The sequence below is a fragment of the Lemur catta genome, chromosome 21 (genome assembly GCF_020740605.2).
Source record: "Lemur catta isolate mLemCat1 chromosome 21, mLemCat1.pri, whole genome shotgun sequence".
In the NCBI taxonomy this organism is placed as follows: domain Eukaryota; kingdom Metazoa; phylum Chordata; class Mammalia; order Primates; family Lemuridae; genus Lemur; species Lemur catta.
In genome coordinates, this window is record NC_059148.1 from 33581865 (window position 1) to 33606439 (window position 24575).

The 24575-nt window shown below is 52.5% G+C and overlaps 1 protein-coding gene and 1 non-coding gene across 2 annotated transcripts; one reads left to right on the plus strand and one right to left on the minus strand.

Moving 5' to 3' along the window:
• Positions 1-1797: 1797 nt before the first annotated feature.
• RAB7A (RAB7A, member RAS oncogene family) lies at positions 1798-24215 on the minus strand. Its single transcript, XM_045534183.1, is given in 8 exon segments — positions 1798-1963; positions 1965-1997; positions 1999-2028; positions 4262-4390; positions 5667-5885; positions 10278-10404; positions 11595-11655; positions 24006-24215. Coding segments are annotated over 7 exon segments (624 nt in total). The 5' UTR covers positions 11648-11655; positions 24006-24215; the 3' UTR covers positions 1798-1930.
• Positions 14577-14683, plus strand: LOC123626312. The gene has a single exon (XR_006730800.1). It is a non-coding gene; the product is annotated as a U6 spliceosomal RNA (small nuclear RNA).
• Positions 24216-24575: the final 360 nt, after the last annotated feature.

A 24575-nucleotide genomic window follows, 5' to 3' on the forward strand; every position in this document is an offset into this window, starting at 1 on the left:
AGGAGCCGGGGGAAGCGCAACTGTAGCCAACAGTGTAGCAAAGTAGAATTCAAGGTGGAAGCCGGTGAGGCCCTTTTGCAAAACCTGCACTGACCCGCTCGCTGGCTCAACTGCTATTTTATACGATGGCTTCTCGGTGGCATTGCTTGTCGGTGGGCATTGCTTGTCGGGTGGCATTGCTTGTCGGTGGCAGCCGTCCGGTTCTGGCTGGTGGCTCGGGTACGCTGGAGCACAGGTGCCGCAGGACTGGATGTGAGGACGCCTCTCGTGCTCGACAAAACATCGCCTAGGACCACCCAGCATGGTCTCCCCCGAGCTAAGGTTCTGGAAGAAGAAGGAAAAAAAAAATAAGAAGAAAAAAAAAAAAAAAAAAAGGAAGAAAAAAAAAAAAGGAAAAGAAAAAAAAAAAACAAAGACAGGGCAAAGACCAATGATGTTTTGTTCTTGTTTAAATTTTATTGGCATCACGCTCATCTCTTTACAGAACTCAGCCCACACCCTAAAATGTAGACCTTTGGGAAAAAGGGGGGGGGGGTGCTCCGCTAAGCAAGCTACGTACGACGCAGGGCCGGGTCCCGGGACAGGAGCGGGACACGCCCGGGGTTCCAACCAAAGAAACCGGTTAGTCGGTGACAGGAGGAGAAAAAGAGGTCTGCTTGCTAACCTACGGGTACCAACAACCCCGAAAGGAGTGCCTTCTAGAACAAAGGTAAAAAAAAAAAAAAAAAAAAAATCACTAGGACAGATCGGTGAGGGTTTTTCCTTTCCCGGTTATAGTAGATGCTCATTTAACAGGGTCCAGTTCGGAAGTGTGGAGCAGGAGGAAGGAAAAAAAAAATAAAATTAAAAAAAAAAAAAAAAAAAAACAGAAAATGAGAATTTTTAATTCCCCGAAATAACAGCCGTTTCTATCCATTGCACATACCGCCGTGTTACGGCAAAATCGACCTTTCTGGAAAATTGAGACGCAGAAGGGAACCGATGGCCGGGTTTTTCGCCCCTTGGAGAGATGGAACCGGTTTTTTTTTTTTGGCTCTTGAGTCTTTGACAAAAGGCGTCTGTAATTCTGGTCGCGCCCCGCGGGCCCGACAGGGTTCGACCCTGTGTCGTGCGGGCGGGCGGGGCCTGCGTCGCGGGGACTGGCGAGACAACGTCATCCGAGAAGTTTCTTACGCTAATTCATACATTGTGGTTTTGTTTCTTTTTTTTTTTTTAATTGGTTGCATATATTATTAACATGTACTATAAGATTGTTTTCCTAAGAAGCATTACATAATAAATGGATACTGTAAAAAGATCTGATTAGTTAAAAGTAACGAGCATTAACAGATACATACAAAACTCAGCCTGGGCGACAGGTGTGGGGCCTGGGACGCGGCGGGCAGGGGGTGGGGACAGCAGCCTTCTGGGGGGCGGGAGGGGGGTGGCAGCCTTCAAGGGGGGACAGGGCTGGGGCAGGGCGGAGGGGGAGGGAGGTAAAAAGACCACAAGACCGTTAAAAAAATCAGGTAACTCATTAATTAGACGCAGATTAACTGTAAACAGTTCTCTGTCTCTCTGTCTCTCTCCAGTGGACAAGAACGAGCTTCCGATGGCGACTCCGCGACAGAGAGGCGCCCGCGCTGCCCCCACCCACGGGGACTCACCTGGGGGGGGTGGGCGGACCCCCCCAAGGAGCCGTCCCAGGCGTGAGCTGGAGTTTGCGGTGCGTCAGACGTGTGTGTGTGTGTGTGTGTGTGTGTGTGTGTCTCTCGTGTGTGTCGTGTGTGTCGTGTGTCGGCCGTGACCGTGTCTGGAGGGGGTGTCTTTTGGCAGCTGGAGGGGAGAGGTCGGTTTCTGTTTCGCTCGGAAGAAGAAGGGGGTCTCGTGTCGAAGGCCTAGGTGTGTCCGCGGTCCGCGGGGGGACCCCGTGCTCCGCCCCGCCGCCCCCTCAGCAGCTGCAGCTCTCGGCCGAGGCCTTGGCCTCGGTCGTTCTTGTCCAGTTTGATGGGCTCGGGGGAACTCGTTGTACAGCTCCACCTCCGTTTCCTGGGCGGGAGACAGACGGAGGCCAGTTACGCGGGGACACGGTAACTCGGGGACACGGGGAGACGAAGTCACGCTCCCCCTCTGACCCCTCCGGCCCAGGCGGGCCCGGGGAGCAGCCGAGACCCAGCGGAGAAGGGAGACGCTGGCAGAAGGTGCTGGATCCTGAGGATGGGCAAGCAGGGGGCAGAGACTGTCACCACCCCGGGCCGGCAGTCAGGACAGGGGCTGGCGGGCGCCACGCCCTGCTCACACAGGCTCATCTGCTGTGCCACGAAGCTGCCTGCGCCAAAAAGGCCCCAACCCGGTCTGGAATCCGGCTTCTCTCAAAGCCCCGGCCACCCCCAGTGTCTACACCGGCCGCCCCTTGAGGGCTGGAACCCGCCTCCCCCTGCCCCAGCTCCTGCGCATCCTTCTAGAACAATGGTCTCTTTTCTGCTGCTTCTAAAGTTTCAGGAGGGTTCTGCCCCCCAAACGCTGCGGGCCCATAAGCACAGCTGTGGACCGACTTTGTCACCCCCTGTGGGACAAAGCCAGAGCAGAGGGACTTGTGCTGAATTAACACGTGGCCGCTGAGGGGCGGCCCTGGGCTTCCGGGTGCAGGAAAAGCGCCTGTCACTTCCACGCCGAGCAGCTCTGGGCCACGAGCTCGTCCAGGCTCTGGATATAAAGCATCAGGACAGGACAACGGGGACACGAACGGCCAGAGAGGAAAACCCTGATGCTGACACTGGGGACAGGCGGGATCACACGTTCCCAGCCGTGTGTGGATTCCCACGTGACCGTGTGAACATTGTAAAAGTGCGACAGGTTGTTAACGGGACGGGGGAGGGGGGAGGCCTCGCGTCGGCGCCTCGCCACCGTGTCTCTGTCCTGGTGGGGGGCTCCCCTGGCATTCTGGGGGGACGATTCCTCATTAAGCAGGACCGTCCCTTTCGTCACGGGGACACTTACTGCAGCTGCCACCCACGCCAGGATCCCCCCTCGTCCTGGGAACAAGCACTCGGAGTCTCATCCGGTCCCACGTCCAGAGGTCCCGTCCCACTGAGAACCTGCCTTGCCCCTGACAGCCACCCGTTGTCCCCGACAGCCACCGTCTGCCTCCCTGAGTGTCCCCGGCAGCTCCGACACCCCTCTCACCTGGCCACCCGCCTCTGATGCTTCCCCCGACACAGCCGCTAAACCAGAACATTCCACGGCTGGGTCGGATGGGTAGCGGGTGACCAGAACTTGCGAACATTAGTGTCACTAAAGTCGGTATCCGACCCCCCCGCTGCTAGATTTGACTGGCTTTAAAAAAAACTAAAAATCTAAAAAAACAGAACAGCCTTTCAATTTGCACAGACGTAATTTCACCTCATCACGGCAAAGGTTACCGAGAAGCGCTGGGAGGTGTATTTCTCGAATAAAGTTTTCCTGTGTTTTCTTTCCCGACTGTGTTGTTTACTTAACTGTTCCCAGAGAAAAACGGTGACTTGCTGGTACGTGAGAGTTGAGAGAGACCGTCTCGCTGAACCTTCGCAGATTCCCACCTTAGAGGCGAGGGAGGGTCACATGATTTAAAAATAAATAAGTAGGGGCCGGGCGCGGTGGCTCACGCCTGTCACCCCAGCACTCTGGGAGGCCGAGGCGGGAGGATCGCTCGAGGTCAGGAGTTCGAGACCAGCCTGAGCAAGAGCGAGACCCCGTGTCTACTAAAATTAGAAAAATTATCTGGGCAGCTAAAAATATATATAGAAAAAAAAAATGAGCCGGGCGTGGTGGCGCATGCCTGTGGTCCCAGCTACTCGGGAGGCCGAGGCAGGAGGATCGCTTGAGCCCAGGAGGTTGAGGCTGCTGTGAGCGAGGCTAGCCCGGGCGACACAGCCAGACTCTGTCTCAAGAAAAATAAATAAATAAGTAAATAAAAACACCCAAACTAGATCTAACGATGGGCAGCAGAGCCGGGGTCTGAGTTCAAGTTCGGGGGGACGTGAGCCGGGCTCGGCAGCGTGGAAGAAAACAGGAACAAGCCCAGGACGCCAACGGCGGCCTCAGCCCAAGTCCTCACTGCCCCTCTAACCTTCCAGATCATTCACAGACAGAGTGGAATTTCTAGAAGCTTAAGCAAGACATGCCGGAGCCTTCTCGGCTGAACACGCGGGTTTCTCTGGCTGCACGGAGAACGGCTGGCCGGGCAGGGAGAGGGAGGCCCGGGCGGCGGCTGGGTCGCCGTGGGGCGTCCCCCGAGACCCACCTGCTTGAGCGCGTTCCGGGCAATCGTCTGGAAGGCCTGCTCCACGTTGATGGCCTCCTTGGCGCTGGTCTCGAAGTAGGGAATGTTGTTTTTGCTGTAGCACCAGGCCTGCGCCCGCTTCGTGGCCACCTGGAAGGAGTGGGCACACGGGGCTCACCACGGGAACCGCGGGCACGGCCTCCGCCCTCCCCGGGAAGGACGGTGGCCCCGGGCGCTGAGGGTGTGGGGGACACACCTGTCCCAGGCCACCCTGCCGGCGGCGCTCAGTACAGCTGGGGCTCGATCTCCGTCCACAGCCCGTACCCTCTGACCTCAGGCTCTACTGAAGCAGCTGGTGGCGGGAGTGGGAAGCCGGGCCGGGACACGTGACCTGCCTCTCCTGGGGCCCGCAGGGGGACATGCCCGGCAGCCCCGCAGGCCGCAGACCCCTCCCCGCCGCCGCTGCCTCTGTTACGTCCCCCGTGCCTCACGCTCGAGCGCTAGGGGACCGGCAGCTGTCACCAGCACCCTGGCCGCTCAACATCCCCATTCCCCTCCCAAGCCCTCCCCGGATTTCAGCCTCGAGACGGGGATGGAGTCGCTTAGGAAGGGCAGAAGAAGAGACCGATGGTCTGAAATACACGTAGCTGTCATTAACGACAGAGTCTCTGTTTCGAACAGATGCTACTTGAAACTACACAGCAGGCCGGGCGCGGTGGCTCACGCCTGTCACCCCAGCACTCTGGGAGGCCGAGGCGGGAGGATCGCTCGAGGTCAGGAGTTCGAGACCAGCCTAGGCAAGAGCGAGACCCCGTCTCTACTAAAAATAAAAAGAAATTAGCTGGACAACTAAAAATATATAGAAAAAATGAGCCGGGCGTGGTGGCGCATGCCTGTCGTCCCAGCGACTCGGGAGGCTGAGGCAGGAGGATCGCTTGAGCCCAGGAGGTTGAGGCTGCTGTGAGCGAGGCTGACGCCACGGCACTCTAGCCCGGGCGACAGAGCCAGATTTTGTCTCAAAAAAAATAAATAAAAAATCAGGGGGCAGGAAAAAAAAAAAACTACACTGGAGCAGTTTCACTCGGAGCCCAAAGCAAACTCCTACACACCCGGAGATCCAGGCAGGCCCTGAAGGTGCTAGAAGAACAGGGACAACGGCAAGACTTAGCTCTCTCCTTTAAACACAGAAAGACAACTGAGGTTCAGAGGGCAAACATGGTGGCCCGAAGTCACAGCCTGCTGGGACGCCATGGGGACTTAAGCCAGGCCACCCAGGCCCTGGTCCTCAAAGGCGGCTGGTCTGAAAGGCTGTTCTGGGGTAACAAGCATGCCCTTCCAGCACATTCCAGAACCTTCCAGAACCTTCCGGAGCCATCCCGAGGGGTGGGCGGCAGTGAGGACGGCCCCTGCGGTCTCTGGCACTCACTTGTCTGTTTTCGAGGTCGATCTTGTTTCCCAACACGACGAAGGGGAAGTTCTCGGGATCCCGGGGACTGGCCTGGATGAGGAACTCGTCCCTCCAGCTGTCCAGGGTTTTGAAGGTGTTGGGGGCCGTCACGTCGAACACCAGCACGCAGCAGTCCGCGCCCCTGTAGAAGGCCACGCCCAGGGACTGGAACCGCTCCTGGCCCGCCGTGTCCCAGATCTGAGGGAGACAGGACATTGGCTCCTTGGGGGGCTGCGGGGCAGGACAGCGGGGGGCCGGGAGGGGGGGGAGAGAGACAGAGAGAGACAGAGACAGAGACAGTCGGGGGGACACAGATTGCAGGGCCACCCACAAAAACAAGTGATTTCAAAACCCAGGCAGCAGATCTGAGCCCCAGAATACCCAAAACCACCCTGCCAAACAGTGTGTGTCTCTACGACGCGGTGACGTTGGGTGCCATCCGTGGGCTGCCGGCGATGTTTTCTATCCTGAGCCCCGCAGAGCTCACGCAGGTAGACAGGAGCGTGAAATCCAAGCCGCAAATGTAAGATGGAGGCGCTCTGGGAGCTTCCCGGGAGTGACAGCAACGGAGGGAAGCGATTACCCACTGAACAGTTCGGTCCACCATATGTAAAGTTCGCCCCCAAACAACAACAAGGATCGGTACGTTTTATTTCTGTTACACCTCGACAGAAAAGCAAAACGCAGAACCTTAACGGCAAGAGACCGAGAGGAAGATGAGGAACACACACACTAGAGTGAGGAAGCAAAGCGGGCACCGCTGACCGGTTCAGGGACCTTCATCACGTCACTCTGGGCCACGTCAGGGTCGAGAGCGAGGCCGCCGGACTCCTTGCTGCCCTGGGTCCCCGACAGCCACCCGGCAGGACCAGAGGGGCGTGGTGAGGATGGCTGAGAAATGAGGATGCAGGCCGGGCGCGCTGGCTCACGCCTGTCACCCCAGCACTCGGGGAGGCCGAGGCGGGAGGATCGCTCGAGGTCAGGAGTTCGAGACCGGCCTGAGCAAGAGCGAGACCCCGTCTCTACTAAAAATAGAAAGAAATGATCTGGACAGCTAAAAATATATAGAAAAATGAGCCGGGCGTGGTGGCGCATGCCTGTAGTGCCAGCTACTCGGGAGGCCGAGGCAGGAGGATCGCCTGAGCCCAGGAGGCTGAGGCTGCTGTGAGCGAGGCTGAGACTCTGTCTCAAAAAAAAAAAGAAAAGAATACAGTAAACAAAGTCCACATGTGCAAATAAAATAGCATCAGGGCGCTGGCAGCCCTCATCGTGGGGCTGTTCTGCTTCTCCAACATTCTACAGAGGACGTGTGTGTCCCTCCAAGTGGGAAAATGGCCCTTTGCCCACAAGGGGGGACCGAGGTGCGGGGGAACCGGGAAGAACCGGGAGGAACCGGGTTGCACAAGAAGGAAAGCAGGAGCAGACAATCAATCACTCCTGAAGAGCGAAAGTGGAAAAAGAAAAGTTCTAAAAATAGAACTGAAATCTAGCCTCGGACCAGTTTTTTTTAAATCCCCAATAGGGAAGTAACGTCGTCATTATGCAAATATTTAGAAGATAACTAAGAAAATGCAAAAAAAAAAAAAAAAAAAAAATCCAGAAAACACCTGCTATCTACACTCACTCACGCAATGAGCTCACATCTCATGCCAACCACTAGTCATCCCGGTGGCTGAGAATTTTCTAGAGCTGAAATCTTCTGCCTCACACCTTTTTCCACGATCCCCCGTGTCCCCTCCTCCTGGCCCCCAAAGCCACCACGGCATCCTCTCTGGCAACACCGGAGCGGGTGACAGGGGACAGCGTGTCCCCGGGCTTCACTGCTGTCCAGCACCCTCCAGAACAAACTCAGTAAACCATTCTCGTTTTTAAAAAAAAAATCCTGCTGCCAAGTTTCCATGGTTATAAATAACTCAGCAATAAACATTATTAGTATATACGGTTGTTTTCTCTATTTTCAAATGGCTTCTTTCGGGCACAATCCTAAGTGTGGAATGACACAAGAACCCTGTTACTCGTAGCTGGAACCAAATGGTTATTTGGGACTCAGACACACGAAGAAGGCAGAGTCGTGGATTACAAAGAAAAGCCGAAAAATTCCTAGCAAGCTTCCAAAATTAATTTCACTTCGAATTTAGAAAAGTATAATCTAGACCGGGCGCGGGGGCTCACGCCTGTCACCCCAGCACTCTGGGAGGCCGAGGCAGGAGGATCGCTCGAGGTCAGGAGTTCGAGACCAGACTGGGCAACAGAGCGAGACCCCGTCTCTACTAAAAATAAAAAGAAAGTGAGCCGGGCGTGGTGGCGCATGCCTGTAGTCCCAGCTACTCGGGAGGCTGAGGCAGGAGGATCGCTTGAGCCCAGGAGTCTGAGGTTGCTGTGAGCTACAGTGATGTCACTACACACTCCACCCAGGGTGACTCTGTCCCCTCCCGCCGCCCCCAGAAGACAGGGTCTCACTCTCTCGCCCGGCCTAGAGTGCCGTGGCGTCAGCCTAGCTCACAGTAACCTCAGACTCCTGGGCTCGAGCGATCCTCCTGCCTCAGCCTCCCGAGTAGCTGGGACTACAGGCATGCGCCACCACGCCCGGCTCATTTTTCTATATATATTTTTAGTTGTCCAAATAATTTCTATTTTTAGTAGAGACGGGGTCTCGCTACATTGCCCAGGCTGGTCTCGAACTCCTGACCTCGAGCGATCCTCCCGCCTCGGCCTCCCAGAGTGCTGGGGTGACAGGCGTGAGCCACCATGCCCGGCCTCACCCGGCCTCTTCCGCTGTGTTTACTCTGTCGCTTAACTGTTCATTCACTTTATTTCCATGCTGCTTTTTCACTTCTTGCAGTGCGAAGTTTTCCATATCCTCATTTCTTCATAGCATCCCTTTCCATCCTGGTTTCTATTCCTTTTTAAAACATCCCTAGTCATCGTGAGCATTTCTTGCGGTCAGTCATTTCCTCTTGTGACTATGAGCTCACCTCTTCCGAGGTTGTCGATGTCCCCATAGCGTGGTCTCGGCTTTGTTTTCTCAGGGAGTGACGGGGGCTTGTATGTTACATTCTTCAAGACGAAGGTTTCTGTACCATGCGGAGGATAAACTTCAAATCCACTCAACAAAGCCCCAAACCTACACTGCAGACATGAGTCTTGTCACTTCCTCGGGCCGGGTTTTCCAACCCTGTTTTCGCATCCTCCCCAAGTCCGGGGTGGGGTGGGGGGGTGTGAGTACCACGGATCTCAGTTCCGGCTCCCCGACCTCCTACAGCTCTACCTCCTGCCCCCGCACGACTGACCCAACTCTGTCCTCTGTCATAAACTCCCAGTCACCGTGGCAGGAGCCCCGAATGGACCACTAGCTTCGGTCCTGCCGTTTTCTGCAATCTGGAAGTGTCCGTTTCGCTCCAGCTGGGTTTACTTAAACTCTGGGTGATCGTCTAGGAGAACGCCCCAGCTCCAGGTTGACACATTCACGGAAGACGAGCGCGTCATGTGGCAGGAGACAAAAAAGGGGAGCAATGCCATTGCCACCCTCTTGTCCTGGGTGATGCTCTCAGGAACGTCAACAAGGCGGCAAAGAGGCGGGAACACCGGGTCCTCAGGAGACCAGCCTCCAAAGTCACAGCGCGGCTTCCAACTGTGACGATGGAACACGGTTACCTGGCAAACTCGAAATCGTTAGTGACCGCAGAGCTGGGAAAGTCGTCGTGGGCCTCGCAGGCAGGTTAAACAGCTGTCATGAGCTTCAGAGCTGACACGCAACTCCAGGATCTAGAAAAGTGGTGGAACAATCTATTCCTGTCCCATCGGTTTGGTTTTGCTGTACTGGCCTCAGGGACCACGAAGGAGCAAGACAAAAACAACACACAGGAAGGAAAATGCCGGGGTTCTTTTGCTAGGGATGTAATGCACATACGAACAAAATGCTTTGGGGGGGAAAAAGTGAATACAGTCATAACGTGAAAGCTCTCAAATAAATCATACGAAGGGATCTGTATCTTATCCTACCTCCTGAAAGAGAAACCCTTAAAGATGACGCTGATACACGAAAAAAAACCAGCCTGGCTAAACAGAAGCATAACATTTGAGGTGACAGATAGGACGGATTAAAAAGAAAAGTCAAGAAAATAAACAAAATCCTTTAACTGCCGTTAAGAACCCAGGTGAGGCACAAACATTTCTGACCCGAAGCGTCTGGCAAGGATGTTGAGAGAGTGACGAGCTAGACGTTTGGGAAACGCAAGATAGTGATGTACAGGTTGCCAGATTTGGTAAAAACCAAAACCCAAAAATAAATGACAAAAAAACAGGGAGTCCGGTTAAATATGGATTTCACAAAAACTGTGAAAAAAAAACGTTAGCATGCCGTATCGTGCTATTTTGGGGCACACTTGCGCTAAAAAATGATTCGTTTTGTTTATCTGAAATTCAGATTTAACGGTGTGTCCCATATTTTACCTACCTGGCAAGCCTACCTGTAACCGACTAGTCATGAATATCGTACCAGGACTGGAAGGGCAGGGAGGAGACGGGTCCAGGCACGGAGAAGGGTCAGAGTAAGGAAACCAGGGAGGCCCGGCCGGGACACCCGCTCACCTGCATTGTCACTAGCCTGTCATCCACCATCACCTCCTTGGTGAGGAAGTCTGCTCCTATTGTGGCTTTGTACTGATTGCTGAACTTCTTGTTGACATACTGGTTCATGAGCGATGTCTTACCGACCCTGAAAGGCGAGAGAGACCACAAACGTAAGTCAAAAACAGACACCTGATCTTTGCAGCTTTTAAAAGGAATCTAGGCCGGGCGCGGTGGCTCACACCTGTCACCCCAGCACTCTGGGAGGCCGTGGCAGGAGGATCGCTCGAGGTCAGGAGTTCGAGACCAGCCTGGGCAAGAGCGAGACCCCGTCTCTACTAAAAATAGAAAGAAATTAGCTGAACAGCTAAAAATATATGTAGAAAAAAATGAGCCGGGCGTGGTGGCGCATGCCTGTAGTCCCAGCGACTCGGGAGGCTGAGGCAGGAGGATCGCTCGAGCCCAGGAGTCTGAGGTTGCTGTGAGCGAGGCTGACGCCACAGCACTCTAGCCTGGGCGACAGAGCGAGACTCTGTCTCAAAAAAAAAAAAGAAAAAAAAGAAAAAAAAGAAAAGAGCAAGACTCTGTCTCAAAAAAAAAGAAAAAAAAAAGAGCAAGACTCTGTCTCAAAAAAAAAAGAAAAAAAAAAGAGCAAGACTATGTCTCAAAAAAAATAAATAAATAAAAAGGTTCCTCCGGTGATTCAAACAAGCCAGTCAAGATGGAAAAATCACTGGCTTTTTAAAGGAAGGGCGGGGAACTTTGGAATCAAGATGCACACCTGCATTGATTATTATTGTTGCCATTTTTAAAAATACTGAAGTCTTCAATAAGCCGACTATGGTGGGTTACTTCCGACCCCAAGTCTGGAGGGCCCAGCGCAGCATCTTAGGAATTGGCTACAGGGTGAGTGGCAGCTCGTTCAGACGCCGGCCTGAATTCACACAGCGGGAGGACAGGGCACTCCAAAGTCACATGCGGCAGGCGGCCAACGGCGACAAACCTTTTTTTTTTTTTTTCCCCCCAGATACAGAAGCTTGCACACCACTGAGGGCTGCATATCTACACAGCAGGACTCCCAGTGTGGACGGAAGAGGTGGCAGGAACATGACTATGGTATGATCTTATCATTAGCCGAGTTCAAACAGCCACGCCTTATGCCCCCCAACTCAGGATAAAAACCAGGGGATAAAGGGACGATTTAGATTCCCACCACGCCCCAACCTGCAGGGAGAACGGAAGGGCCAAGTCAAGGCCGCCACAGTGAGAGCAGGAAGGGACGGCGTGGGGGTGGCCTAGCTCTGAGCCCAGCTGCGGGTCAAACACACCAACACTTACCCAGAGTCTCCCAGGATGATAACCTTCAGCAACACTTTCTTCCTGGAGGTCATCCTTCAAACTGGAGGAGGGAAGGAGAGACCAGCGTAAGCAGGATGGAGACCGCGAGTGGAACACACCTCCCCGGGCACGACTCTGAGCAGCCCGAGAGCGCGGGGACCTCAGCCTTCCGGCCGCTTCCTTTCCTACACCCAGGGGACCCCGACAGAGAACATCATCAGGCCGGGCACGGTGGCTCACGCCTGTCACCCCAGCACTCTGGGAGGCCGAGGCGGGAGGATCGCTCGAGGTCAGGTGTTCGAGACCAGCCGGAGCAAGAGCGAGACCCCGTCTCTACTAAAATTAGAAAGAAATTATATGGAAAAATAAGATATATATAGAAAAACGAGCCAGGCGTGGTGGCGCATGCCTGTAGTCCCAGCTACTCGGGAGGCTGAGGCAGGAGGATCGCTTGAGCCCAGGAGTCTGAGGCTGCTGTGAGCGAGGCTGACGCCACGGCACTCTAGCCCGGGTGACAGAGCGAGACTCTGTCTCAAAAAATAAAAACAAAAACCCGACACAACTATGCATCTGGAAAAAGATCCTGACATCAGATCATATAGAAAAAAATCCAAACAGGCCAAATGCAAGAAAAAAAAATATTGTTTTTATTGTCCTAGAGATGGGTAGGGCCCAAGTACAACATAAAACCCGGAAAACAAAACAAACTGACAGAGACAGATGTGATCCTGGAAAAGTGTCTATGCTACACACACACACACACACACACACACACACACACACACACACACACGCCACCAGCCAAACCCAGCCAAGACAAACAAGCCAGGAACGTCTGCCACGTGAAAAAGGATCAGATTACTGTCATATAAAAAGTCTACCAGCCGGGCACGGTGGCTCACGCCTGTCACCCCAGCACTCTAGAGGCCGAGGCGGGAGGATCGCTCGAGGTCAGGAGCTCAAGACCAGCCTGAGCAAGAGCGAGGCCCCGTCTCTACTAAAAAAATACAAATTACATGGACAGCTAAAAAATCTATATAGAAAAAATGAGCCGGGCGTGGTGGCGCATGCCTGTAGTCCCAGCTACTCGGGAGGCTGAGGCAGGAGGATCGCTTGAGCCCAGGAGGCTGAGGCTGCTGTGAGCGAGGCTCACGCCACGACACTCTAGCCCAGGTGACAGAGCCAGACTCTGTCTCAAAAAATAAAAAACAAGTCTACCAATCAGGGGGAGGGGTAACTTAGGCTTTAGAGAACAAGAACCATAGAATATAAATGGCTAATTTTTTTTTTTAAAAAGCTGAATCTAACTATCAAAGAAACACGTGTCTTAAACAATGAGGCATCATTCAAATTCTTCCCATTCATTAAACTGGCAAAAAATTAAAACTGACAATTGGCAACTATATAAATGAAATTCTTAAACTATAAATGTTAACTAGACAACGTTCCTGAAGACTGTAAGGCAATGCAAACCGAATTTTAAGCATGTCTGCTCACTACATCCTACGGAAATGACTGAGTAAGTGGAAAAATATAAACAATAAATCATTTTCTTACAGAGAACAGCTGGAAGTAACAAATGATCATTCAGAGGATGGTTAAATAAATTACGGCCAATGCAATATTGCACAACCATTAAAAACAGTAGGGACTTACAAGGAAAGGTATCTACCATATACGGTTGAAATGTGAGAAAGGCAAATCGCGGAAGAGTACGTACTGTACTATCCATTTAAATTTTATTAATAAATATGTTTTAAATTATAGTCACCGAATTATCCAGAAGGGTGGAGAGGACTACTTAAGACTTCCATACTGCTTCTGCACTTTAAAAACAAGTCTACTTTTTAAGGAAAAGACAACCTAACGGTCTAGCAGTGAGGTTGCCCTCGTCTCTCTCTGAGCAGGGGACGGGCGAGGCTCCAGGTGGCAGGCAGCTTTGAAAACGGCCAACAGGGTCTTCTGAGCTTCCGAGGGTGTCATCGTGCCAGTTAGGATATTGCAAAAGCTGCTGCAGTATGTCCCCAGGGGCCGGAGAATGTCAACATGGGAAGGGACCTGAAGGACAGTTAACCCACTCCTCTCACTGCTCAGAAGTAGGGACGAAAGCTTAGCGACACACTCAGCAACCAGACTGTGGCCTTGCTTATGGAAGTTTCTACAATCCCATAGCCCCTGACCTACTGATTTTTTTTTTTTTTTTTTTCTGAGACAGAGTCTGGCTCTGTCGCCCGGGCTAGAGTGCCCTGGCGTCAGCCTCGCTCACAGCAACCTCAGACTCCTGGGCTCAAGCGATACTCCTGCCTCAGCCTCCCGAGTAGCTGGGACTACAGGCATGCGCCACCACGCCCGGCTCATCTTTTCTATATTTATTTTTAGCTGTCCATGTAATTTGTATTTTTTTAGTAGAGACGAGGTCTCGCTCTTGCTCAGGCTGGTCTCGAACTCCTGACCTCGAGCGATCCTCCCGCCTCGGCCTCCCAGAGTGCTGGGGTGACAGATGTCTCAAGAAATAAAAAAATAAAATAAAAAAATAAATAAAATGAATTACCAGCTAACTGGAGCAAGCATCTACAAACAGAGAGTTCTTCCCCCCAACAGCAAGCCTACATCGCCAAGCCAAGTACGATGCGAGTTCTATATCCCGAATATATTTCCAGCCATCTGCCTTCCAAGTCCGCGGTACGATCCCCAGTTCTGGAGTCCTTGTGTGGTGACTCATTTTGGCCAACGAACTGTAAGCAGGAGTGACGTGCAGGGATGTGTCATATCTGGGCTGGAACATTTCAACGTGGGAGCCGAGAGCCTCCGAGGGCTCTCCTGCCCCAGGAGCAAGAACAGCGTGGACTTCTAGAAAAGCCAGGCCGTTTTGGACCACTCTGAGGTTATTTGCTACTACAGGCTAATCTAGCCTATTTATTGTATCTGATCCTGCTTGAAAACTCACCGCCTGCAGATCTGTCTTTCAAAACAAACAGAATAGTGCTCGCTTCGGCAGCACATGCACTAAAATTGGAACGATACAGAGAAGATTAGCATGGCCCCTGTGCAAGGATGACGCTAATTAATAAAAAAAAAAAAAACCAAAAAAAAAAAAAAAAAAACAGAAGAGTCAAAGCACTCCTCTGTTAAAAAAAAAAAAAAAAATTTAAATAAAACTGAACGATGAAAGTTACACGAGATGGAACCTTACCACGGTGAGGGTTAAAGAATTATCTGCCAACGACTCCGCAGACTCCAGGAAACTTGAGCAGGACCTTTTTAGTCTGTTTCCTTCTCTGGGACAACATGGTGACAAATCAGATGCTGCTTAAACTCGGGAAGCTTAAACAAGGTGACAGTGAACCTCCACCAAATGTAAAGAGGTTGTTAATATACTGGATATACTTTGTTCTAAGTATTGCATTCCCGCCGGGAAGGGGGAAAAAAGGCAATTTTCACAAAGAAGTTAGTTCCTGGGACAGCAATTCCCGTCAAGAGGACTTTGCTTCCCAGATCAATAGATTCTTTTTTTTTTTTTTTGAGACAGAGTCTGGCTCTGTCGCCCGGGCTAGAGTGCCGTGGCGTCAGCCTCGCTCACAGCAACCTCAGACTCCTGGGCTCAAGCAATCCTCCTGCCTCAGCCTCCTGAGTAGATGGGACGACAGGCATGCGCCACCACGCCTGGCCAATTTTTCTTATTTTTTGTAGAGATGGGGTCTTGCTATACTGCCCAGGCTGGTCTGGAACTCTTGGCTTTAAGAGATCCTCCTGCCTCAGCCTCCCGAGTAGCTGGGACTACAGGCATGCGCCACCACGCCCAGCTAATTTTTCTATATATATTTTTTAGCTGTCCAGCTAATTTCTTTCTATTTTTAGTAGAGACGGGGTCTCGCTCTTGCTCAGGCTGGTCTCGAACTCCTGACCTCGAGCGATCCTCCCGCCTCGGCCTCCCCGAGTGCTGGGATGACAGGCCTGAGAATAGATTCTGGAACACGGTGCTCTCACCGTCAAGCTTTCTAAACCTAGAAGCCAAACCAAGAGTTGACGGCCTTTGAATGAGAGACCGGCATGATGGCGCATTTTTTTTTTCTATTTTTTTTTTTTTCCAGGAAGACAGACGGGAAAGCAGATACCTAGTAAACAAGACAATTACATAAGAACTATTTTCACTAGCTCGAAGCTTTTGATGGCAAGCCTACATCATCCCGGGCATGTCACTTGTACAACAGACTGTCCTTAATCACCAAGAGGAGCCCGCAGCGGGGTGGCCGGCTCAAAGAGGAAAACCAGACTAACCGTTCTCTTCCTCCGTCCCACCCCAGCCCCCCCAGAACCAGCTCTGACTTTTCACCTGCGGCCGGAGCACTGCGGAGGAGGTTTAGTATTTCAGCCCCGGCCCACTAAGCCCTAAGGTATGTGTCTTTATGCAAATTGTAGCATCAGAGTCATTCCTCGTCCCTAACTGGGGTGCCATATATATGCGTCACTCAGCGAGGTTGTGAGGGTCACGCAAGAGGATGCTGCCCTGTCCGTTCCAGCATTGCTGAGCAAAGCATGACTTCGCTGGACATAAATCCTCCCACCTGGCATCACGGTGCCTGCCCCGCCCCCGAGGATCTGGCTCACACACACGGTCACCCCCAGATCGGAGGTGCTCCAACCCCTGCGCCCATCCATTTGCTTACGCCACCCCCTGCAACCACAGTGGTCTGCCCCGGTCTCACCTCCGGATCAGCTTAGCCAAAAATCCACTCGGCACCTCACCCACCACCTCAGCCAACTCTAGCATTTTCTTTAAACTGTTTGGGTGACTTTTATTCCTGAACCTCCAGGACTTTTTTTTTTTTTTTTTGGCGGCGTGCACAGGGTCGTGCTCTGTCCCCCAGGCTGCAGCCTCAAACTCCTGGGCTCAAGCCATCCTCCTGCCTCAAACCAAGGAGCTGGGACTACAGAGGCATGCCACCATGCCCAGCTCACTTTTTTTGTTTTTTTTAAGAGATGGGGTCGGCCGGGCACAGTGGCTCACGCCTGTCACCCCAGCACTCTGGGAGGCCAAGGCGGGAGGATCGTGCGAGCTCGGGAGTTCGAGACCAGCCTGAGCAAGAGCGAGACCCCGTCTCTACTAAAAATAGAAAGAAATCAGCTGGACAACTAAAGATATATGGAAAAAACTAGCCGGGCGTGGTGGCGCATGCCTGTAGTCCCAGCTACTCGGGAGGCCGAGGCAGGAGGATCGCTTGAGCCCAGGAGTCTGAGGTTGCTGTGAGTGAGGCTGACGCCACGGCACTCTAGCCCGGGCGACAGACCCAGACTCTGTCTCAAAAAAAAAAAAAAAAGAGAGAGATGGGGTCTCACTATGTTGCCCAGACTGGTCTCCAACTCTTGGCCTCAAGGGATCTTCCCAAGTTTGTCCCCCTCTCCAACTCTAAGCCTCTTGAGGGCAGGGATGAATCATTATTCTGGAATGAATCTTCAAATACTACCCACTAAACTTTTGTTTAAAAAGTTTCCAGTTCTAACTTTGCAGAGCCAGTTACTGTTTCTAGTGCGTATAAGTTACGTTTCTTGTCTACTATAAGAAAACACTGCAGGCAGCTGTGGGGAATATAAAATAAGAGTACTGGAGCCAGGCATGGGGGCTCATCCCCAAATTCCTAGCACTTTAGGAGGTTGAGGTGGGAGGATCACTGGAGGCCAGGCGTTCAAGGCCAGCCTGGGCAACATAGCAAGACCCTATATGTACAAAAATAAAATTTAAAAATTTAAAAGGTTAAATGAGGTCATTAGGGTGGGCCATTGTGTGACTGGTGCCCTACAAGAGGAGACAAGACAGACGCATACAGAGTGAAGACCGTGTGAAGATACGGGGAGGAAAAGTCAGCCGTCAACAAGCCAAGGAAAGAGGCTTCAGAACAAGCCAACCAACCCCACCAACACTGTGATCTCAAATTCCAGCCTCCAGAATTAGGAGAATTAATTTCTGTTGTTGAACCCAACAAGTCTGCGCTATTTGCCGAGACAGCCCTAGCAAACGAACAACACAGGCATACCCTAAAACTCAGCCTTGCCACTTAAACACATTACGACATATCACATAATGGAATACTATTAAGCAATGAAAATGGAGGTTCAACTGCACACGATACAAAATCTAAAAAACAAAAACAAACAAAAAAAAAAAAACCCACTGAGTCAAAGAAACCAGAGACACAGAAGAATATACAGTGTATGATTCTGTATGATTACACAGACTCCAAACCTGGCGAAATCAGTCTACAGCGCAGTGTTACAAATCGGCAGGCTGGTTCCCCATGGGGTAGAGGATGATGATGATTTGAAACAGATACAGGGGACTTCTGAGTGGGTGAAAATTCTCCGAACTGTTCACTTCTCCGTGTACTTTTATTTTATTTTTTTTTGAGACAGAGTCTGGCTCTGTCACCCAGGCTAGAGTGTCGTGGCGTCAGCCTCGGTCACAGCAACCTCAGACTCCTGAGCTCAAGCGATCCTCCTGCCTCAGCCTCCCGAGTAGCTGGGACTACAGGCATGCATGTGCCACCACGCCCGGATAATTTTTCTATATATATTTTTTTAGCTGTCCATATAATTTCTTTCTATTTATAGTAGACACGGGGTCTCGCTCTTGCTCAGGCTGGTCTCGAACTCCTGACCTCGAGCGATCCTCCCGCCTCGGCCTCCCAGAGTGCTGGGGTGACAGGCGTGAGCCACTGCGCCCGGCCTGGGTACCTTTCTATATGCATGTTTACTAAAATACAGGCATGACAAATGACTTGAAAATGAGGGCAATGATTTACTTATCCGGTGTTACCATGGCAAATAAACCTTATTTTGGAGCTGGAGGTATCAGGTTCTTTGCCTACTACCGTTCAACGTTTTTTGGAAAATACAGCTAGTCCCACGACCCCGAGATTCCCATCATTAAGTGTCTATTCGGGGAGGCACCGCAGGTCAAAGCATCCAAGAGTGCCCCGTCTGCACAGTTAAATTCTCACACCATTTTGCGAGGGTTTCATTTCATCGTATTAAAAAAGTACATATTCAAAGCAAAAAAATAACACTTTGGTCTTCCTCTGGTGGTAGTGAATCAGAAATTTTTCTTCTTTATACTTCTCAATTTTCCTTGTTTTATTTATTTATTTTTTTTTAAGAGCTGACTAGTTTACTAATCAGCAAGAGAGACGTGCCATTTTAAATAAAAAGTAAAGGAGGAAGGATGTATTCTCATCAGGGGTCAAATGCTGATGGCTTCAGGGCACTGATTTATTACACAAAAGGCAGAAGTTTCGGCAGAGCTAGATTCGCATTCCGGCTGGGCACCAGAGCACCCAACCTCAAAGAGTACCTGCGAACACCAAATTAAATCACGTGCAAGCACTACACAAGCATTAAAAAGCATTTAATAAAGGAGAATGTTGTGTAACAAGGTTTCTACAGGCCAGCACAGTAGCTCACGCCTGGAATCCTGCCGCTCTGGGAGGCAAAGGCAAGGAAAAGTTCGCTTGAGGCCAGGACTTCAAGATCAACCTGGACAACACAGTGAGACCCCGTCTCTACCTGGACTACACAGTGAGATCCCACCTCTACAAAAAATTTAAAAATGAGCCGGGCGTGGTGGCGCATGCCTGTAGTCCTGGCTACTCGGGAGGCTGAGGTGAGAGGCTCGCCTGAGCCCAAGGATTTGAGGTCACAGTGAGCTACGATCCCGCCACCGCACTCTGGCCTGGGTGACAGTTAACATTTTTTTTAAGAATGATCAACATGGCGCAGGTCAAAGGATTTAGGAGTGGCTCTTAAATGACCTGGACTTTCAGGGCTCCCCAGGTCTGCAAGTGGACAGAGAAGCGCTGGTAAGCTGACACAACACCCTAGGTAAGCAGGACTATTTTTCACAAAGTCTGTGGTGGGTTTTTCAAACGTTTTAATTTCATAGGGGGCCCTGTCATTGTGCGCTCTCCAATCAATCGTTCAAACTAAAAAGGTTACCAAATGGCAAAATCAACTTTGTACCGCACGTAGGAAAACTGGAAATCAATCAGGTAAAAATCTACTCCACCGGGTAATTTTTAAAGGACGGCTGAAGTGACGTGGTGAAATGTCCAGAAAGCTGGCCGTCAGAAACAAGCCACCGTCACTGGGTAAGCCATCGTCACTGGTCACTGGGCAGGAGAACAGGGAACCTCCCTCCCCTCACCCGGTGGCAGTCACATGAGCAAGACGAGGCTGTGGAATTCCTAACAATCCCAGGCTTCCCTTAACGCGCTTCCTCAATCTGTTCTGTCCCCGACTGCCGGCAGTCCCGGGCCACCAGGAAACGGACAAGAGAATCAGGCAGACGGATCCTCACGGCAGCGATGACATCATGCATTAAGTCCTGGATCTTCAAGCAAACAAACAGGGCCAAGGCTCCAGGTCACCCTTGGAAACAACTCCCGAGCTTTCGCCTTCCTTCAAGGAGACGTTCTGCGAGGAGCTATTCTTACATTTGTTATTGCAATCACAGCCCGGAGTGGCACTAAAATTGAAACCGGTCGGAGGAGAGACTGCTAAAAAAAGCTTGCTCTCGATTTCACCCACCACACTTTTACCTGGGATTCACAGATCACGCTGACCACAGCCGCTACTGAGACAAGTTAGGAAAACAGAAAGTTTTCAGACACAAATGCAAACTCTTCTTGTGTCTTGAATGTCACACGTGTGAAGGGAAAAAAAAAAAACAAAAACAGAACAGAACAGAGGGAAGACGGGAGAGCACATACATGAAGAGGATCAACACGTTGCAAAACGTGCTTCTGCAGGGAACTGCAGACAAGCATCAAACGGTCCATCTATTGGATGGTATTAACAGGTAACTGATAACACGAAGAAACGGACGTCTGAGACTACCACGGCAACCTTATATGAGAGACGGGGTCAGCAGAAAACCAACAGCCGAAAAACCGGAGGGTTGGTGGGGGGACAGTTCATTTCTAGAGTTGCGGTCCCCTTCCAAAGGTGACGTCATCGCCAAGGGGAAGCACCGTCTGGCCTCACCCAGGGGGATTCCTCCCACTCCCCACTTCCCCAAGCAAACCTTGCCTACCGTACCGGGTCAAATCTACCTCAGCCACACTGGCTGCATTATACGGAGAGTTAGACAATTTAAACAGGAAAAGCAACGAGACATCTAGGTGGAACTCCAGACAGGAACAGTGCATGCGACAACTGACGTACAGAATACGTGTACGGTCCAGGTTTGCGACCTCTTTGCACACAGACCCTAATGCCAAATGTTAAGGGCAAAATCGTTATTAGCTCGGATCTCTTTACAGACTTGTGAGGGGCGAATCCAATAACCAGAACTTTTCTGCTTCGCTTGGCAGTGGGGTGAGAAAACCGATTCCAAGCCACACCCTGCTGCGAAAGCAATGCTCTTGCACGATGCTGCGGGGTTTGGGAGCTGAGGCACAAGTGACACAAACAAAAAAGAAGAAAAATCTGCCCCGAGTGGCTGCTAGCAACTACCTGGAGGGACACACCAATGAAACTACTTTTAGGGGGCCTTGTCCGGCACGCCAGCCGTCTGTGCATTGAAGCACGCAGTTCTACCCCAAATGTAAAACTCCAACCCCCTTGAATGAGGGGATTACAAAGATGTGGGAGACAGGACAGCACAGAGTTTTTATTTAGCAAGGTACTGATCCTACGACTGGTACGTGCTACATTAAACATCCCTGTCACCCGAAGGAAAAAAAAAAAACCATCAAGCCAAATGTAACTTGGCTCAAAAAACATTGCAGGGCAATGTAATGACAGTGACAACAGGGACTCCCTCTTGAGGGAACCAAAAAAATGCCACTAGAGCAAACGGAGAAACAAGTTCAGCGTGGAAGGTTACTCTCCCGAAGCCAGGATCAATTAGGAACTGTAATATTATCTTCCGTACTCGTTCAAGAGCAAACCCTGCAAATGCTGTCGTTAAAATTAACAAAGTCCTCGAGCTAGCCGGAATGCCAGACTCTGCATTACTACGGATTCACCTGCAAAGACGGGGAAAAAAAAAAAAAAAAACTCCTCTACTCTTGGAAAAGTAAAAAAAAAAAACAGACAACTCCCCTTTCCAAAAGCCTCAACTTCTACTGCAAAAAAGTCATTCCACGACAGAATTCCTGGCGACGATCGTGCACCATTGTAAAATTCCCCGAGGACAAGAGCCGTGCCTATCTGCCTGAGTCAATATCCAGCGATGCCTGCTCTAGGGCAGGTACTCAAAATATTTCGTGAATGAATGAAAGGCCGCTCAAAGTTACTCTCCTATGACCCCAAACGTTGCATCTGGCTACAGCACTTATTACTCACTTAAATATATCAGGCTGGGTAGCAAAGTAAAATAAAATTAAAAAAAAAAAAAAAAAAGAAAGAAAGAAAAAAGAAGCCGGGCGTGGTGGCACATGCCTGTAGTCCCAGCTACTCGGGAGGCTGAGGCAGGAGGATCGCTTGAGCCCGGGAGTCTGAGGCTGCTGTGAGCGAGGCTGACGCCACGGCACTCTAGCCCGGGCGACAGAGCGAGACTCTGTCTCAAAAAAAAAAAGTTTAAATGACAGTAGAGAATTCAATAACAAAAAAAAAAAAAAAAAGGGAAGAGTACGTTAGAATACAACAGGGGTGCGAACACTAAGCTTTAGCTTGCAAAGTGTCTTCGGGAGTGCTCATAACTCATCCTCCAGTTCTCAGACACAAACTCCCCCAACTTGGAAGAGAGAAACACACTAACAGGACGCTATTAATCCATGGATGAGAAGTCATGCGGCTGATCAGCTGCTTTAAGTCACAAGGAGGAGACAAGAGCGTCTTCTTCGGGAATCCAAAGACGCGGTATTTTCAGTAAAGAAGAAGCAACTGGCTGGACACTCAACCAAGGTGGCAAGAAAGCTTCACATGGCAAACGCGCCAGGCCCAACGCGACTCACAGAACGATCTAGGCGGCAACATTTTTCAAACTTCAACAAAGTATCTCGCTTATATTCAAGAGCCCTAGATTTAGTGACGCTACGCTACAATGACACGCGTTCTAAGTCACCGATGCAAATGCACGTTTCACGGCCTTAAGGTGGAACTAATTCCACCAGAGAGGCTTTCAAGTGACATCCCTCAGAAAGGAGGTGCAGGCCGGGCGCGGTGGCTCACGCCTGTCACCCCAGCACTCTGGGAGGCCGAGGCAGGAGGATCGCTTGAGGTCAGGAGTTCGAGACCAGCCTGAGCAAGAGCGAGACCCCGTCTCTACTAAAAATAGAAAGAAATCAGCTGGACAGCTAAAAATATGTATAGAAAAAATGAGCCGGGCGTGGTGGCGCATGCCTGTAGTCCCAGCCACTCGGGAGGCTGAGGCAGGAGGATCGCTGGAGCCCAGGAGGCTGAGGTTGCTGTGAGCGAGGCTGACACCATGCCACTCAGGGTGACAACAGAGTGACACTCAAAGAAATAATAATAATAAAAATAAAGGAGGTGCAGGGAGGCAGTGAGGTACAGACACCAGGCAGCCACAGCTAAATGACAAGCTTTCGGGGGTCACCTGGCAGCAGGACAAGCGACAAGAGTGAGGCCGGCGCTCACGAATCCTGCCGGCCTGGGCTTGACCCTCGGCTTGGTGACTTACTGACCTTGGACACGTGACTTCACCTGTCTGTCCTTCCGACTTTCCCACCTGGACGTGGCCCCGGCTGCACCAGAGAAGCCAACCCAGCAATCAGCGCAGGGAGGAGCGGTCTCGTCCTGCCGCGGGGGACGCGACAAGCGCGCGAATGTCCGCTGTCACCCCCCTCTCCTACGGCAAGTTCGGAAACTTCTGCCCACGCGCGACGGCAGACACGCTCGGGACGCACAGCCCCGTGTCCCCGGGAGCCCGAGGCGACGCGCACGGGGACCCGGGTGCCCGGGCGCGCCCGGCGCACGTGACCTGACTCACCGCCTTGACTCAGTCAGTGGCCGTCGGGGACCCTTTCCCACCGACGGGGTCACGCTGTGCAACTGGGGTGACAGCGGGGAGCCCTGGCGCCCCGGGCGCGACGGCGACAGCGACGGCGACAGCGGCCAGGGTGGCGCCGACACCCCCCAACTGGGGTCGCCGCCGGCCACCGCGTCCCGCCGCTGCCAGGGCCGCCCGGGTCACCGGCCGCCCCCGGCCTGACGCCACCCGCCAACCAGGCGTCCGCGACGGGCCGCACGGGGTCGCCAACCCGGCCGGAGGTCACGCCCGGCGACCTCTGACCTCCCCCCCCTGCGCGGCCGGGCGCGGTCCGGGCCTGTCCGCGGAGCCCGGAGGAGCCCGAGGTTCCCCGCGATCCGAGGGGCCGGGCCGGGACCGGGGAGGGGACACGCGGCCCCGGCGACCGGCGTCCCCGGGAGGGGGATGGGGACGGGCCCGCCGCTTACCGCGGCCGCTGCGCTGCGGGCTCCGGGCCGGGCGCGTCGCGAGGGCTCCCGCCTGGGAAGAGACGCAACGACGGGCGGAAGCGGAGAAGTCCCAACTTCCGGTCCCAGCGGCCTCCCCCGCGACGTCCGAGTCTCCACAGCCGCCGCCGCCGCCGCCGCCGCCGCCGCCGCCGCCGCCTTGGGCTTTATGGCCAGGACTCCAGCCCCGCGCCCACTTCCGCCACCGCCGCCGCCCCGACCGGAAGTGCCTGTCACGAGACGCTCGACGCCGGGGGGGAGCGCGGGAGAAGCCCCGCCTCCACGTCGCGTCACGTGCCGGCCTCCTAGGGCCGGCGCCCGGGTCACGTGGTAAAAAAGATGGCGGCCCCCACGCGGCGGCCGCCATCTTGGAGGAGCAGGGCGGCGCCATGTTGGACCCACAACCCGATTCCTCAGCCAGCCCCTGTGTCCCCGGAGTAAAGAATGCCACTGGGGCGGGGGAGACGGAGGACGAGGGGTATCTTGTTTACTCCACTAATGTCCCTCTTCGGAGGTCACCGTTTGTCCTTCCTTTAGCCACTTGAGCAAAGA